At 50.5% G+C, this 15,247-nt stretch overlaps 1 protein-coding gene across 1 annotated transcript in view; it reads left to right on the forward strand.

Annotated features, from left to right (window-relative positions):
- Positions 1-2,391: 2,391 nt before the first annotated feature.
- Positions 2,392-15,247, forward strand: part of DPP3 (dipeptidyl peptidase 3) — a 68,273-nt gene continuing 55,417 nt past the window's right edge. Inside the window, exons 1-7 of the mRNA XM_078596582.1 lie at positions 2,392-2,502; positions 4,876-5,171; positions 7,895-7,984; positions 9,647-9,784; positions 10,306-10,380; positions 11,738-11,831; positions 12,190-12,320. Of these exons, the coding sequence (XP_078452708.1) occupies positions 4,884-5,171; positions 7,895-7,984; positions 9,647-9,784; positions 10,306-10,380; positions 11,738-11,831; positions 12,190-12,320 (816 nt within the window). The 5' untranslated portion in view covers positions 2,392-2,502; positions 4,876-4,883. The remainder of the gene's footprint in view (positions 2,503-4,875; positions 5,172-7,894; positions 7,985-9,646; positions 9,785-10,305; positions 10,381-11,737; positions 11,832-12,189; positions 12,321-15,247) is intronic.

Here is a 15,247-nt window from a genome sequence, read left to right on the forward strand (position 1 = left end):
ACTCAGTTTATCAAGCCGCACTCGTTTAAGCAATTAGGAAAACTCTGGAGCGAGTTGAAGCCGAATCTCCGGCACGTTGCTCAATATGTCTACGTAATAATAATTTATTCGTAAATTAATTACTTATGGTTGACTAACAAACAGGGTGGCGTCAGCAGTGACAGCAGTGAATGGGGCCCTAATTGTTTGCAGGTCTATGTTGAATTTTTACTTAAAACTTTCGTGACTGCAGGAATTAATATTCTTTGGTTCTTTCGGCCTATGTTGAGTTGGCTGCAGTTGGATAAACTCTTTAATTAATCTATTTTCGTTTTAGAAGTAGAGTAACATCAAAGCACAAAACAAGACGATAAAATATATGACTCAAAAGTTGTGAAATACAACTTTGGCATCTTAAAGGGGAAATAATTATCACGATGATCGTGAAATTTAAAATCGTAGATTGGAAATTTTTAAACTCAAAGTAATCTCCATATATATAAAAGGCAAAGTTGTGGTTATGTGCGTCTGTTCAAAGATGTTTAGCGTACTTCCCGACATGCAACAAACTTAAAATTTGCCATGTGGGGGGGGGGGGGCGCAATAATGCATCTATTTTGCACGGCAAGTGAGCTGTGACGTCACATTTGTCATGTCACCCGCGCACGTGGAATCGTAACGCTGTTAGCCTGCTTATGTCACGCACCCCCCCTCCCAACCCTCCGCGAGTAAAGTGCCATACACATGTGTTGCAGGTCTAAGGCGTTCTTCGCGCAGCATTGCTTTAATACGTTCCTTCGGAGTGGGCAGGTAGGAACTTGGTTGGACAGCGCATTCGTGCACGACAGACAGACAAATAATCCCTGGTGGGCATTGTGGAAGCTGTTGTTCCTACCTGTATAAGTGTAGTGTATCGTGTCGTGTATAGTGTAGTGTGTAGGTTAAACGTTGAGTTTTATAAGGGCACCACGGGGTGACCAGCCCCACCCCACCCAGCCCCTCCCCACCCAGCCCCTCCCCACCCAGCCCCACCCTCCCCCCTCCCAGCCCCGCCCCACCCTCCCCTCTCCACCCAGCCCCACCCCTCCCACCCCCAACTGAATCACCTTAAGGCTGGGAATGTTGAAAGAAACACGAGGCAAAAAGATCCGCTTTTTTATTTTCAAGGGTTCCGTTTTATGAATGGAGCCACCCTCCTCCAGTTAAATTTTGTGAATGAAACATCGCCCGTCTCTTCATTGGCTCGAGTCGCGGCGGTGCCCCCCCCCACCACTAACCCCCCACCACTAACCCTCCCCCCTCTACCAATCCCAACCCACCGCTCCCATTGGTCGGCGCCCCCGAGCCAATGGGAGGGCTCTGGTGGGGCGGGGCCATGCACGACAGACAGACAAATAATCCCTGGTGGGCAGTGTGGAATTGGTGTTCCTACCTGTATTGTTTGAGTCGTTTACTGCCGTACGCACCCTGAAAGTTGTGTGTGTCTGCAGCAAGCGCGTGTATGTGTGTACCTATGGACGCGCGCGCGTTTGTGTGTGGGGGGAGCGGTAGTGTAGTGGTTAGCGCTACGCTGCGCTACGAACCCGGCGACCCGAGTTCGATTCCCGCTCACGGCCAACACTGGTGACGATTATTTGAACCGGTCCTGGGCCTCCCCTAGGTCGACTCGGCTTCAAACGAGTAACTGGTGTGGTGTGTGAACATCGCCACTGCGGAGACATAGGCGGCCGGTCGTGGTGAATCCAAGTCCCGGGCGAAGCCGGGGTAGTTAAAGCTAGTACTGTATATAAAACACACGACGCCTCGGGAAATGGCTCTTCAAATCACAAATGCGAAGGCTCATTGTCCGAAACGTCGCCTATTCCAGTATTTATATGAATCGCAATGTTATTGACGGATGTCTTGATTTTTAAAAATAGCCGTGCTTGTGTTGTACCACTGCCAACGGAGCAGCACCATCACCACACACCGTCACCAAACACCCTGCAACACGTGGGTCACGGGTTGTTATTGATTCAGGCAGATTGATTTAGGCAGCTGATTCAGGCAGGTTGTTGTCGGTTGTTTGACTTGCATCCCACTGGGATTTTTGCACACAGCGTTGGTGTACGGTGTTTTTTCTGCAATATTTTGGTGTCTTTTCTTGGATTTTCTGTTTGCACTCAGTCACATATTCACTTTAAGATGTTTTTTGTTCATGTTTTTTTGTTGTTGCGGTTGCACCCGATTCAAGAGCCGAATGGCTCACAGGGCTACACCAAATAAATGAACTTGAACTTGAGCTGCGCGGGCAGCTGCGCGGGCAGCCCGCCTGAGCTCTGCGCGGGGTCCTCGAGGCGCCCCGCCCCCCCACTCGCCCCGCCCCCCCACTCGCCCCGCCCCTCACCCACTCGCCCCGCCCCCCCACTCGCCCCGCCCCTCCCCCATTAAAGCCGGGCCCCCACACCGCGGGACGATTCACTCCGCGTGCTCTCAGACTTCCGCCTCCTTCGCCTCCGTCTCACGCACCCCCTCCCCTCACAGGTACGTGGTGCCTCCACATCACCTCCTCCACCTCCTCGTCCACCTCCTCCTCGTCCACCTCCTCCTCGTCCACCTCCTCCTCGTCCACGGCGCCAACTTCATTTAACGCGCCGCCAAATGAAGGCCGACGCCGGTTTAGAAATCGCAGCGCGCTTCGGCACGGCCGGGGGGCGTCCCGCGCGATTGGCTGAGCGCGCCCCACGTGACGCGCGCCGGCGCGACTCTAGAAACGATAGCGCGGATACGGCCCGCTGCCGCTACGACGTCGCCTTTATCAACTTTCATTTGAGCGTAAACAAACAACATTTCGGCTTTTTACGCGACCCGCGTGTCTTTTAATTTACTATTTTTTTTAAATCGTGTCCAAGCGAAGCCCTTCGCTCGTGGCTTTTTTTGTTGCAGTAGTAGTAGTCGTGTGTTCCCTCTCCCACACTACCGATGAGTCTCGCGAGCTGGGTCACGCCGGGGAGAGGCGTCCGTGTCGGCGTTGCTGTTTGTTATTATTGTGCCCCGGGGTGTCTGGCCACAGTCGCAGCTCTTATTATTGTTGTTGAGCTCTGGGGGTCGTTACATTGTAAGTGGGGGGGGGAGGGTTGTGTGTGTGATGTACAGTTTGTTGAACTTCTTTCGCACCGTACGCCAATCGGAGGTGCGGGGCGAAGTACGGCAAAGCGCAGCCGTCAACCCACCACGCGGTGTTGAGCCGCCTTCTTGCCCAGGGACATCGAGTTGTCATACGGCGTGCAGCCGGTTCAGCAGTACCAGCACACTACCAACACGTTTGTGTTTCTCCCTTGTGATGGGGCTTTGCAGGATGCACGTTGCGATGTGTAGGGGGCACGTGGTGCCCAGCGAGGCGTGGAATGTGCCCTGTAGTGTACGGCAGGGCACTGACAAGGGGTTAACGGGGTTGACGCACGCACCGACAACGAGCTGGTCCCGATGGGGTTGTTCCACTTCAGATTGGGCTTTGTCGGCGTGCAGCTGTTGATCGTATCCCGATTCGCGTTAACGCCGCCCGTGAGGGTATATCGGGTGGTGTTTGACGGTGACACGAGAACGCGTAACAAACACGCGTGCAGCCGCACCTTCGGTCAGCACGGTCGGCTACGTACGGCACGAAAGAAGTCCAACAAACAGGACGCACGCGAGAAGCCCTCCCTGGCTGGCGAGAACCTGCACATTGGCCTCGAGCTCCTGAAACTTGCGCTGCGATCACGCGGGGGGGGGGGGGCAGCAGCAAACTCCACTGTTGTACGGGACTTCTATACCCCCCCCCCGTCCGACTTGACCAACTCGCACTGAGCAGAGGGATGACGTCTGGTCCAGTAGCTGCCACGACCCGCAAGGTGTTGGGAGGGGTTCTCATCCAGCAGTGGATTGTACCACCGTGTTCATAAGATGCCTACTACTGCTTTAACAAGGCGCAGTCGTGTGTTGGTCTTAACATATGTACGTATATGACAATAGCTATAGAGTAACGTGAACGATGCACAACGTTCATTACATAAAAGTTGGTGGTTAAAAAAAAATTGGAGACATGCAGATATCGTTGCAAATTCTGAGAAGGATTTGCAAAATATGCTGGATAAAATATTATTTTAAAAAATGATTGACAATCGACTAAACCATTTATGTATGGTCGCAACAAATAAGGTCAAGTTCAAGTCTGTGACATCAAACATGAATGGGCTGCAGCACTAACGAGGTAGCATGAACACCGAAGATGGAAGGTGCATCCAAGACAAATGAGAGTAGCACTAGTAACAGATGTGTTTTCGAAGATGGGATCTGTGTTAAAAATAATTATTGACGACAAATAGAATACTGAGACTCAAAACACACGGGGTGCACTAATATGGATGAGAAATCTGCACTATTAACAAGACCCGGAGAGGCAAGCTAGAAGAAAAAGATGTGTTTTTTAAGGAGGATGTTACACCTTTCATTGATGGTCCAAAATGAGTAACAAATGTATTATTACACACAGCAGGTACACGAAGAAAGTAAGAATAATTGGAGGAGGCAAGTTAGAATTCTTGGAGATGCAATGGGAAAACGAGAGACTGAATATGAGCGTTGTTTTGACCGGGAAAATTAGACACGGCAAGAAGCTGGGGAAGGCGATGGATTAAGTCAAAAAATCTATTTGAACAATTGGATGGAACTGGGAGTGTCAAATGCAGAGTTCTTGAGTAAATATCATGGGCAGAGCTAAATGGAAGGAAGCCCGTGATTGTTGGTGTCCTTTTGAGAAAGAGGATATGGCACGTAGACATTGCTCTGGTTGGGTTTCGGGACTCGCTGGCTAACGCGCTCGACCGCTGCACCACCTTTCCCCCCTTCCTCTTCCCCCTGACACCGACGTCGCAGGCCGAGAAATGTCGGGAAGCGCCGCCACCGTGGACCCGCAGTTCATCCTGCCCAACAGGGTGAGCGTGGTGCCGCTGGAGTGCCGCGCCGCCTTCGAGCTGCTGTCGGCGCGCGAGCGCCAGTACGCGCACTACCTGTCGCGCGCCGCCTGGTACGGCGGGCTGGTCGTGCTGCTGCAGACGTCGCCCGAGTCGCCGGCGCTCTACGCGCTGCTGCAGCGCCTCTTCCGTGCGCAGGGCCCCGCTGAGCTGGGCGAGCTGGCCACGCGCCTCGAGCTGTCCGCCGACGAGTACCAGGTGTGTGTGTGTGTGCGAGTTGCTCTGTCGGTGTGTGTGTGGGTGGTGTTCTGTCGGTGTGTGTGTTTCTAGGTGTGGGGAGTAGTTGGCGCCTTCCGCTACTAACCCAGCCACCCGAGTTTTATTCCCGCTCAAGGCCAACACCAGTGACGATTATCTGAACTGGTCATGGGCCTCCCCTAGGTCGACTCGGCCTCAAATTAGTACCTGGTGCGGTGTGTAAACCTCGCCACTGAGGAGCTCTGCGATCACTTGTTTGGGAAGAGCGGATGAGTTCATGCTCTTGACAGCCCAGAAACACAGATTTGGGAGCTTTATGTTATAAAGTCAACATCGCACCATGGCGCCGTGGCACTTTCATTCTATTCCACAGCCACACGTACAACACAGTGATAACATTCAACTCCGAAACGGTGTCTTTCCAGTCCCAGGTAGGGAGCATAGTCATTGTGGGATTAGCTTCCTGGCACGCGCCGACTTCTACTGGCGTGACGTGGCTGGCTTCAATAACGCACCCTTGTCAGCTCCCACAATGCAGTGTGGCTGTGGTGCTGTGACCGGTTTATTTATTTATTTGTAGGACTTTTCTATGGGTTTATTAATATTGTAGGACAGTCATGCTCAACTGATTGCACTAGAGGGCGCTGTCGTCGGGTTCCTGAAATTCATGCGAGCGTGACTTGAATTATTGTACAAGATGATGACAGCTGTATGTCTTCCTTGAAGCTCGGCTCACACGTCGCTGTATCAGAGTGATCGTCTTCGTTGTGACGCACCTTTATGACGTGGGGGGGGGGGGCACCTTGAAAGTCGTAGCTTGACCCTCCACCTCATGGCCATGCGCTCGTTCAGAAAGGAGTTGGGTCTCTTATCGATGATTTATATGTAAGCTAATGCTCTGGGCGCTCTGAGCTACTGTGTTGGGATTTAAACATCGCTACCTGTGCTGGGTTTCGGTGTACAGCTGCATAACGGCGGGTGATGTCCGCACCACACTGCGTTTATAAAGCGTCTGAATATGGCCACTTCTCAGAACTCTGACAGACTTGAATATCTCACATTGGCTTCGTTTGTGACCTTTTCTGTTCAAGTCTTTTATTCCTCCAAAACTTCTCCCAAAAATACCATTGTTTATATTTAAACAGAGGTGAAAAAATGTACCCGTAAAAACAAAGTTTTTCACTATAAATCCTTTATATGCGTGGCGGGTAGAGTCCTCTCGTCCTCCGGCTTGAGATGGCTGCCACCTATGGGTCAGATGATTGCCTGCCACCATTAAGCAATTGGTAATTAAATATAAAACAAAAAAATTCCTAAAAAGTGTAAAGTTATGGAAAAAAATTTTCACGAAAATAAATTGTCACGCACAACGAGTCTGTGTGCTAAATGTCAGCTCGATTGGATCACGGGAAGTGGGTTAAAAAACGACCGAAAAATTTGCACGGTTGTAAGCGCGCAAGCAAGCAAGCGAACTTAATATAAAGGATTTAAAAATGGGCAAGTTCGGAAATCCCCTGTGGCTCGGTTCACCCGGCATTCCACAAAATCTAATTTCATTTGCCACCCTGAAGGTGTCTGCACATTGTAGCGTTGTTGATGATGTAAAGCCGTTATTTAAGAGCTCTACAGACCTTTTTGTTAAAACATTTCGGACCCTTATAAGAGGTTCCGGGTTCGAATCCAGTGACTAGCCCGATTTTTTGTTGTTATGACTGCCGTGTGTAATAACCGTAACAATACTCCACTGTGCTTCACAGTCGACGTGAAAGATCCCCAGATGTCTTTCGCAAAAGGCCATTGTGTTCCGGCGTCTTGGTCCAAATTTCCGAAATCGAACATTGCCCGCGTATTGCTCAAGTCGGATTGTGCACAGCCGCAATCGTTTACCCCCTTCCGGCAAATTGATGCCCCAGGTTCACCCTTGCAAATGAGACTTTCCTGGTGCCTCAAAGTCTCACCCTGGTGAAAGTCAACTTGAACTTGAAACTTGCTTGAATTCTCTACGCCGAGCTGCAGTCTCTCAATACATTTGTTTCGGCTGCCGTTGAGGTCGCATTTGCCGGAACGGTCTGTGCGCGGTTGGTAAGAGGCCATCCATTTAGTATGTATGCTTGACGCACCCCCCCCCCCCCCCCCCCCCAGAATATAGAACGGCCGATTATTTAATCCACGCAGAAATGATCAAGGATTCATAATAATTACGTATTTTAAGCTAACAATCCACCGCCGGACTAACTAATTTTTGAAGGCCAATATCGACAAATTATTACGGAGGCTTCACCCCCCTCCATTTTCTATGCGTGCGTACATTGTCAGTAGACCCCCCATACGCAAGCGTACGCATTTGGGTTAACCCTCCCCCTTCCATGTGTACGTACTAAATGGATGGGCCCTAAGTTTGCTCGTGTGCGTGGCTCGTGTGCGTGGCTCGTGTGCGTGGCTCGTGTGCGTGGCTCGTGTGCGTGGCTCGTGTGCGTGGCTCGTGTGCGTGGCTCGTGTGCGTGGCTCGTGTGCGTGGCTCGTGTGCGTGGCTCGTGTGCGTGGCTCGTGTGCGTGGCTCGTGTGCGTGGCTCGTGTGCGTGGCTCGTGTGCGTGGCTCGTGTGCGTGGCTCGTGTGCGTGGCTCGTGTGCGTGGCTCGTGTGCGTGGCTCGTGTGCGTGGCTCGTGTGCGTGGCTCGTGTGCGTGGCTCGTGTGCGTTGTGACCATGTCGCACTTCTTGCAGAGTTTTCTGGTGTACGCCGCCGGTGTCTACGACAACATGGGGAACTACAAGTCCTTCGGAGACACCAAGTTTGTGCCTGCAGTGACCAAGGTTTGGTTATATGCATTTGTTCAGTTGCGTCGACATTAGAGGTCTTTGTTTAGAAAATGTAAATGGAACAAAGTTACTTGATAAATTATTTGTGCTTGGTTGCGTACAGCCATACAATTGGTGTAAATATTCCATATTATATAGGCTTTCTGAATTGTAGAACTGCTTGGTCAATGGAGAAACCCAAGAATTATATACCGTGAAACCACGCCTGTGACAACTTGTTAAAACTTTGCAAATGCACCCTAACAACAAATATTGCATTTAATTCATTTTAAATGTTCAGATTTTGTACACCCATTACGTTTCGCAGGCTGAAAACAAAGACTTGCATTTTGTTGACAATGTTTTATTTCACAATCGCTCAGTGTTTGCCCAATGCTTAGGTCTTGGAGCTCCTGGGAAAAGGTACTCCGCAATTAGTGTCTCGTTAACGGCTTGTGCTTGCCACACATCTGTGAGACGCTAATGAGGCAATGATCACAGCCCTATTCCAGAAATTTACATATTTGAAATTGGATCCTTCCTGTTTCATCTTGCGAGGTCGCCAGTCCGCTAGCTGCGCACGCCGTCGTGTGATATATGACTGTTGGCCACTGTTGTCAATGGGAACATTTCGCTCGTCAGCTCTGGGGAGGCCAGCACCCCTGTTTCATCACCGAGTGAACACGGCAGCGTTCCGGTGTTTGAGTTTTAAACCATGTTCTCAACTGTCAGTCGAGCAGGCCGTTGATGTTTGGACCAAGCCCATCGAGTCGACAAATTAGTTTTCGATGGCGAATAGCGCTCCATATCAGCTATGGGGGGGGCCTCGTTCTATGCAAATGTGGTGCAGTAGAACCACGCGGAGATCAGGAATTCTTTCAGGGCTGTTTGCCGTTTATTAAAACACTGTCACACTCGACATCCTACACTCACGCCAGTGTAGGTGAACTCTCTCACGGCCCTTTATCCTGGACACCGAATACTATTTGGGTTTTTCCCTCGGCTACCCTATGGGCTCTCTCACTCGTCCGCCGGAGCGGGGGTTCAGACAACACCGCTCCGCGCTGAGGGGGGAGAGACCCTCTCCCAGCCGATCCTTACCCTGGCTACCTACGACGACCTCGCCTGCGTCACGGAGCCCCCCTTAAGAACCCTTTGGACGGCCCCCCCCCCCCCCAGCTCGGCTCTGCCCATGTTCCCGAAGGTGCTTTCCGTAACCCGTGACGTTATGTCATCCTTGATTGGCTACCCACTTGCACCTCCCTCTGCTTGCCCCCTCATTGGTTACTCAGAATACTCCTCTACACAAGTAGCAGTACCGTACAAACTGGTACGGTGTCTGTCTTTCGTGGTAAAACCCTGTTCTAATGAAGAGCTAAATTTGATTATTTTACAGCTTGCAATGTTTTTCACTGTTCGGCAATTCGTGTTTTATAGTTAAACATAAATTGTATAATGGGCATGTTTCTTAAATACCAGCCCCCGGCTCGGTGCGCCTAATGGTGTAAATGGCTGCACCACAGTTTGTCGATCGGCAGGTTGAGGTATGGTGTGGGGCTCACTTCCACCTCTTCTAAGATGTGTAGCCAGCGTGGAAGAGGGAGGCCAAAAGTGGCGTGCGCAAGTAACTGCAGGGCTGCACCTTTTTACCAAACATCGTGCTTGGTGTCGCCACAGGACAAGCTGGAGAAGCTGGTGCTGGCCTCGGCAGCTTGTGAGAAGAACGCGGAGGAGATGAAGGCGCTGTGGCAGGAGTGCAGCGGCCCCATGTATTCGCTGGCGCCGGGAGAGTGCCAGCTTGGCCTTGGCACCAAGGTGCGCACCATTGCCAGGGCCGTGTCATCAGTTTTTTTTGCGCTGCTTTGTTCTATTCTGCCGAACCGCGTACACTTTTTTTCTGGCGGTTTTGTCGCTGACTTCGGCGTTGCGTATTCTCCGTGTGAGCATTGGCTGACGTGCATTTGTTTGCTGTAGAGGGATGTCTCGGTGGACTGAGTTGCTTTGTGACCGCAAGGAACCAATTTTGGGTTTCTTCTGAAGTGGTTAAGACAATTCCTTTTTTGGTATTGAGCTTTCGGAACCAGACTTCTGCGGCATTAAATTTCGTTGCAAGGATTTTGACGGACTTGGTCACCCAGATGTTATTGTGCAGCATCTGAGTCACTATTATTTTAATTATAAATCCACGACCACGGGGAGACATGTGCAAACTCCAAATTTTCTGGCGTCGGGATCGAACCCACGACCTCCTGCACACCAGGCAAGGTTGTGAATTGGATCGTCACCGTGGCACCCCGTAACGTGCAGCGTGCCCTTCTCCCTTGCGCTCGCCCCAGGGGATCTCGTCGTATTTCTCTGGAAACTGCACGATGGCGGACGCGGAGCTCGTGCAGAAGTTCCTTGATGAAAAGGTAAGGGGAGATGGTCGTTTTTGCACACAGCAGAAGTCTGTGTGCCCTTGGGGGAGTGGGTGGGTAGAAACGCGAAAAGAAAAGTACCTCCTTTAGAAACGAATAGCCTCGCCGATAAAGTGAAATGGTTTGGATTTTCAATTATTGTGATGGGTTTTTTTTGTTTGGTTGACATGGGTTTATTGTCCTGTCGACAAACCGCGAGCACTCCTTCCTCTCGCTCCACCAAGAGCGAGGCTGCGGGCTGCTTGGAGGGAATTAATATTGTGCCAGCTATAATTTGGTTAAATCTAAATTAGATTAATTCCTCAAAAGCAGACCTGCTGTAATGCAAATATAATTTGCTATCGCGCCTAATTTAGGAGAATTGAAATGTTGGTATCGCTAACGATCGCTCAAGCTGTCTGCGATTGCTGCGCGTTTGTATGTAATTTGGTGCGAGCCGCTTGCGATGTTTGGATGTTGCGACCCCCCCCCCCCCTCCCCCGTGACTGCGCTTGAGTTTGTGTTTTTAATTGTCATTAGGTTGTCGACTTGCGTCTGCCACCTTTTTTGAGCTGCTTGCAATAAAACATTTTTGAGCCTTTCAGCATCTTGGATATTAAGTGACGTTCCGGATGAGCGAAAATCAGTGTAGTCAATGGCTAATTGTATTAGAAACTTGAGCATTAACGCTGCCTCTATAACATGACACATTGTCAAGCATTCGTTTTAGGAATTCGTCTTCCTGAGTGGTAGATGCTCTGAAAGACTGGCACAATTGGAACAGTGCTTCCCGCACTGCTGTGAACTTGTTGGCCCGAGTTTGATTCCCGACCATGGCGACCATCGGTGACGCGTGATACCTGATCCGTTCCTGTGCACCCCCCCCCCCTTCACCAAACGACAGTGACCAAAGTGATAAAATATGGCCAAATACTTGGCAAGACCTGCACGGAGTGGAGAGGCTGTCATGCTTTTGCTAATAACGAGGTGTACTTTTTGAGAGCGAGACGGCGCGCAAACTTTTGTGGTGGAGTCTTGGGTTGCAGCAAGAGCTGGTTTTTCCAATTTCTTTAAATGATCGATTTACTCTCCTGAACGATTCGGTTACTCGAGTAATCTTAACATGGTTGGAAATAAAAGCCCCGCCTCTGTTCCCTGGTTGGTGGCGTCGCCAGCCGCGGCACTCTTGACGTGGCTTGCTGTGGGGGGTGGTTTCCCACCTTCGTGCAGTCGGATGGGGCGGCAGCCGCTGTTTTTTAAACGGGCCCACAATTGAGCGGTGCATTGTAAATGTTCAGTTGATGAATCGACGTAATGGACGAGCCCCGTCTCCGCCGCTGCACCTGATGATTTTTTTTGTTCGTTCTCGCAGAGCATCAGCGCGTACAACACGCGGCTCTTCAAGACTGTGGCGAGTGATGGCAACGTGGAGTACGAGGTCCGCCAGGCGTCCATCGTCCAGCAAGGTTCGGACGTGCCACGTGTCCCCAGAGTCGTCGCATTGCGCATTCTCCCAGAGGGACTGCGCTGTGATCGGCCGAGTTTTTTGTGCGGTTTGGGTTTGTTGCTGTGGCCAAAGGGCTAGACTCCTCTACGTCAGGAGGCCAAATGGAGGATCAAGCAATGAGATTGGATGAACAACTTGGACAAGAAAGGACGACAGGGAATTGATGTTTGGCTTATGGCCATGAATCAAGAAGTCTTTGAACGACGATGGGGCAAGAAGGCTGGCGAGTCGTGAGCAGGCCCCGGTGCCTTGTAGTGATGTGTCACTGTGCGCCTTTCTCGCCCTCTGCTGTGCTTTCCTCGTGTCTACTCCCTCAGACAAGCCCGTGGAGGGGGAGAAGGAGAACAAGTGTGGTCAGTACGAGTTTGAAGGCAATGTGTTCAAGGTGACACGTGGAGACTACAGTCCCCTGTTGACCAAGGTAGTGGAGAACCTGAAGAAGGCCAAGGTGAGGAGTCGCTGCACACTCCAGTACTGTTGATGTCTCTTCCCCCCCCCTCCACTGCTCGCGATCCACCCACTGCGTGGGCTACGTGGTGGCACCGTTGTCCGCACATCGGCCACGACTGCCAATTTTCAACGGCGTTGTAAACAAATGTTTACCCCCCCCCCGCGTGTCCTGACCGCACCGCGTGGTCATAAGTCTCTGTGGCCCAGCCCCCGACGGCTGGTTGAAGAAGCCCAATGGAGGTTCCTTGGTATGCTCTGTAGAGCTGTGCAAGTTAAGACCAATAAAAACACTTAAAGGTGTTTCGATGCAACCAGCCGTTACCTAATTCAATCTGTTTACTTTTGTATAGAGTGCAGCGCTTTTCCGCAATAAAATTGCCTTAAAAGTGTTGCACAGAAAAACTAATGAAAACAAAGAGCAATAAAGTGTCCAAAGCCATAACAATTCTTGAGAAAAATATATGTGCAAATGATTGGTTTAAATTTGTTATAGTCTAACTATAAATAATGCAATTTGATAAAAGGCAACTTCTGAAGACAGTGTGCAATAAGACAACAATAAACGATGGTATGTAAAACAATTTCAAAGTAAAGGGGTAAAGAACGATAACGCAAGACCTTAATGCAAGTGCATGTTTCATAGCCGGCATTCGCACAGCAGCGATGGCATCCAGTGGCGGTCTCTCTCGTGGTGCGGTTGTCGTCGAGATGCGCACCTGCCGTTTTGCAACGGGAAGGAGCGTTATGCATTTGCGTCCAGCTTCTTTTAGCCATCCAAATGGCGTTGGCTCCGAGCCGACGATTGTTTTGGTGCACGAGAAATTTAATGGCGGAGGCTGTGAGAAGGTGGCGCCGTTGCATTTCCGTGCCCCAAGCGTGCAGCGATTTGCGCTGCGTTAAAAACTACTCCGGTACGCCACTTGCATAGCTCCATTGCTATTTCACACTGGGGGGGGGGGGGGGTGGAAATAGTTTTGGCCGCGAGATGTTTTTTTGTGTGCGGCCGTGTTCAATGAGCCGCTAAGGCAGCAATAACATGTGCTGCTCTTGTAAGCTAGCTGCCGACTGAGTAATGAAGCATGTAACATACACTATCCATGCTACAAGTGTGTGTGTATATATGTATCATTCCTGACAAATAATACATAACGTAACTAGTAATTTTGCCAACAACGCACTATTAAATATCAGTATCATGCTGATGGCAACGAAGATATTTGCATGATGAGTTACGTAATTTGCGTCGCACGCAGCCTTGTGTTGCTGGTACGCAATTGAAGCAGCGTGGGTGGCACGGGGTGGACGACTTTGTGAAGTGTGCTGCGTGAACACCATTGCTGCTTTTTGGTCTTCCGTTTGTCCTTCCCCTGCACCTCCGATTTTTTGGACGGTTGGCTAAATGCGGTGCCAAAGAAGTTCGCCGTACATGTGTGTACCGTTGCTCGCGGGCCTCGCTGAGGGGCGTTGCGCGTCGAAGTCGTACAGCTGTGAAGCGGCTGCGCGAGAGCTCGCGGCGTCTGGAGCGAACATCCGATGGCGTAGACTGTATCGTGGCAGCGCGGAGTGCCGCGCTTCGGTTTCATTTACTTGGTATAGCCCTGCGAGCCATTCGGCTCTTGAATCGGCTCTTGCGTGTAACCGGCGTGCTCCTTCGCTCTCGAGATGCGACTCGTTTCGTCCGCAGCGCATTTAAAACGCGCCGTCGTTCACGGCGTTTAATACCTGACGCAAAAAATTGACGCCGCGGTAATGGAAATTTCCGCTCTAGCAGCTCGCGAAGCAACGACCCAGGGACGTTTGATGCCTCTGGCTTGAAATGCTTGGCCGAGTATGGGGATATTAATAAATAAATAACTAGCTACTAAAACACCAGCGACACATTATGTCAACTTCTGACACCTTTCAGACTTTTGTTATTGCAGCCGAGTGTTTGTATATCAATTTCCTCCATCGGCCTCGCGTAATAAAAACGTCAGTGCCACCCGAAAACGATTAAGTGGAAATGTGCCATAATTAAAATTTTGAATGATTGCACGTTAGTTTGCACTGAGCTGCAAAATTTGTTTTAATTATTCTGCAAGAGTGCGCAGTTTTGCCGTTTTGTATGCCAATTGCCGTGGTCGTCTCCATTGCCACTTAACCGTATTAGGTGGTGAGTCTTCATATCGGATCATCACATGGCAAAGCAAGCCAATATAACCGAGTCTGTAATTTGCTGAATTAACTCTGTCGCAATTGAACCGTGATGGGGGATTGCCTGTGCTATCATTACGAGTCGATAATAGCACAGGCAGTCAGGCAGAGACAACCAGTCTGCCACACTTTAAACCCAACGTCTTGGCGATGTCAGCCCTCGCCCATCGAACCGGCCACCCAAAGACTTGAATTTAAGAAGCCTTCCACTGGCACGCAGAGCCAGTTGGCTCTTGAGAGAAAGAGCAGAGCGAGCGCTGCGTAACAGAGATCCGTGGAAAAACTAAAACATTCGGTGTCATCGTGTGTCGTGAATGTACACTTGCAGCATTTGTGTGTAATGCACATTGGTACAAATAACCGGTGCTGCTGCCTGCTCGCCTTGAAATTGCGCTGCCGATTCCCAACAATCTCGTTCATATTGAAGCTTCTTGAAACCATAAATGACCACGCTTGCTCATGCCACATACATGTGAGGAGTAGACATTTGGGGCGGGGTGGATGCGAGATGCTCCCTCTGCCTGTGGAGCGACCGCTCCTTCTACGATAAACTTTTCTCATCTTTGTGTATGGTGGTTCTTGAGATCCATTTCGGATCTGGGGTTGCAGGACAATACAATGGTGACAGTAGTTCCTTGCAACAAGAAATATCTGGGTTCGATTGCTGCTCGCGGACCTCTGCGCCTGAGTGGTGTTGGTTTGTTATCCATGGGGTTGTCTCCACTTTCCTCC

Source organism: Lampetra planeri, chromosome 7 (genome assembly GCF_965212315.1).
Source record: "Lampetra planeri chromosome 7, kcLamPlan1.2.h2, whole genome shotgun sequence".
Taxonomy (NCBI): Eukaryota; Metazoa; Chordata; class Hyperoartia; order Petromyzontiformes; family Petromyzontidae; genus Lampetra; species Lampetra planeri.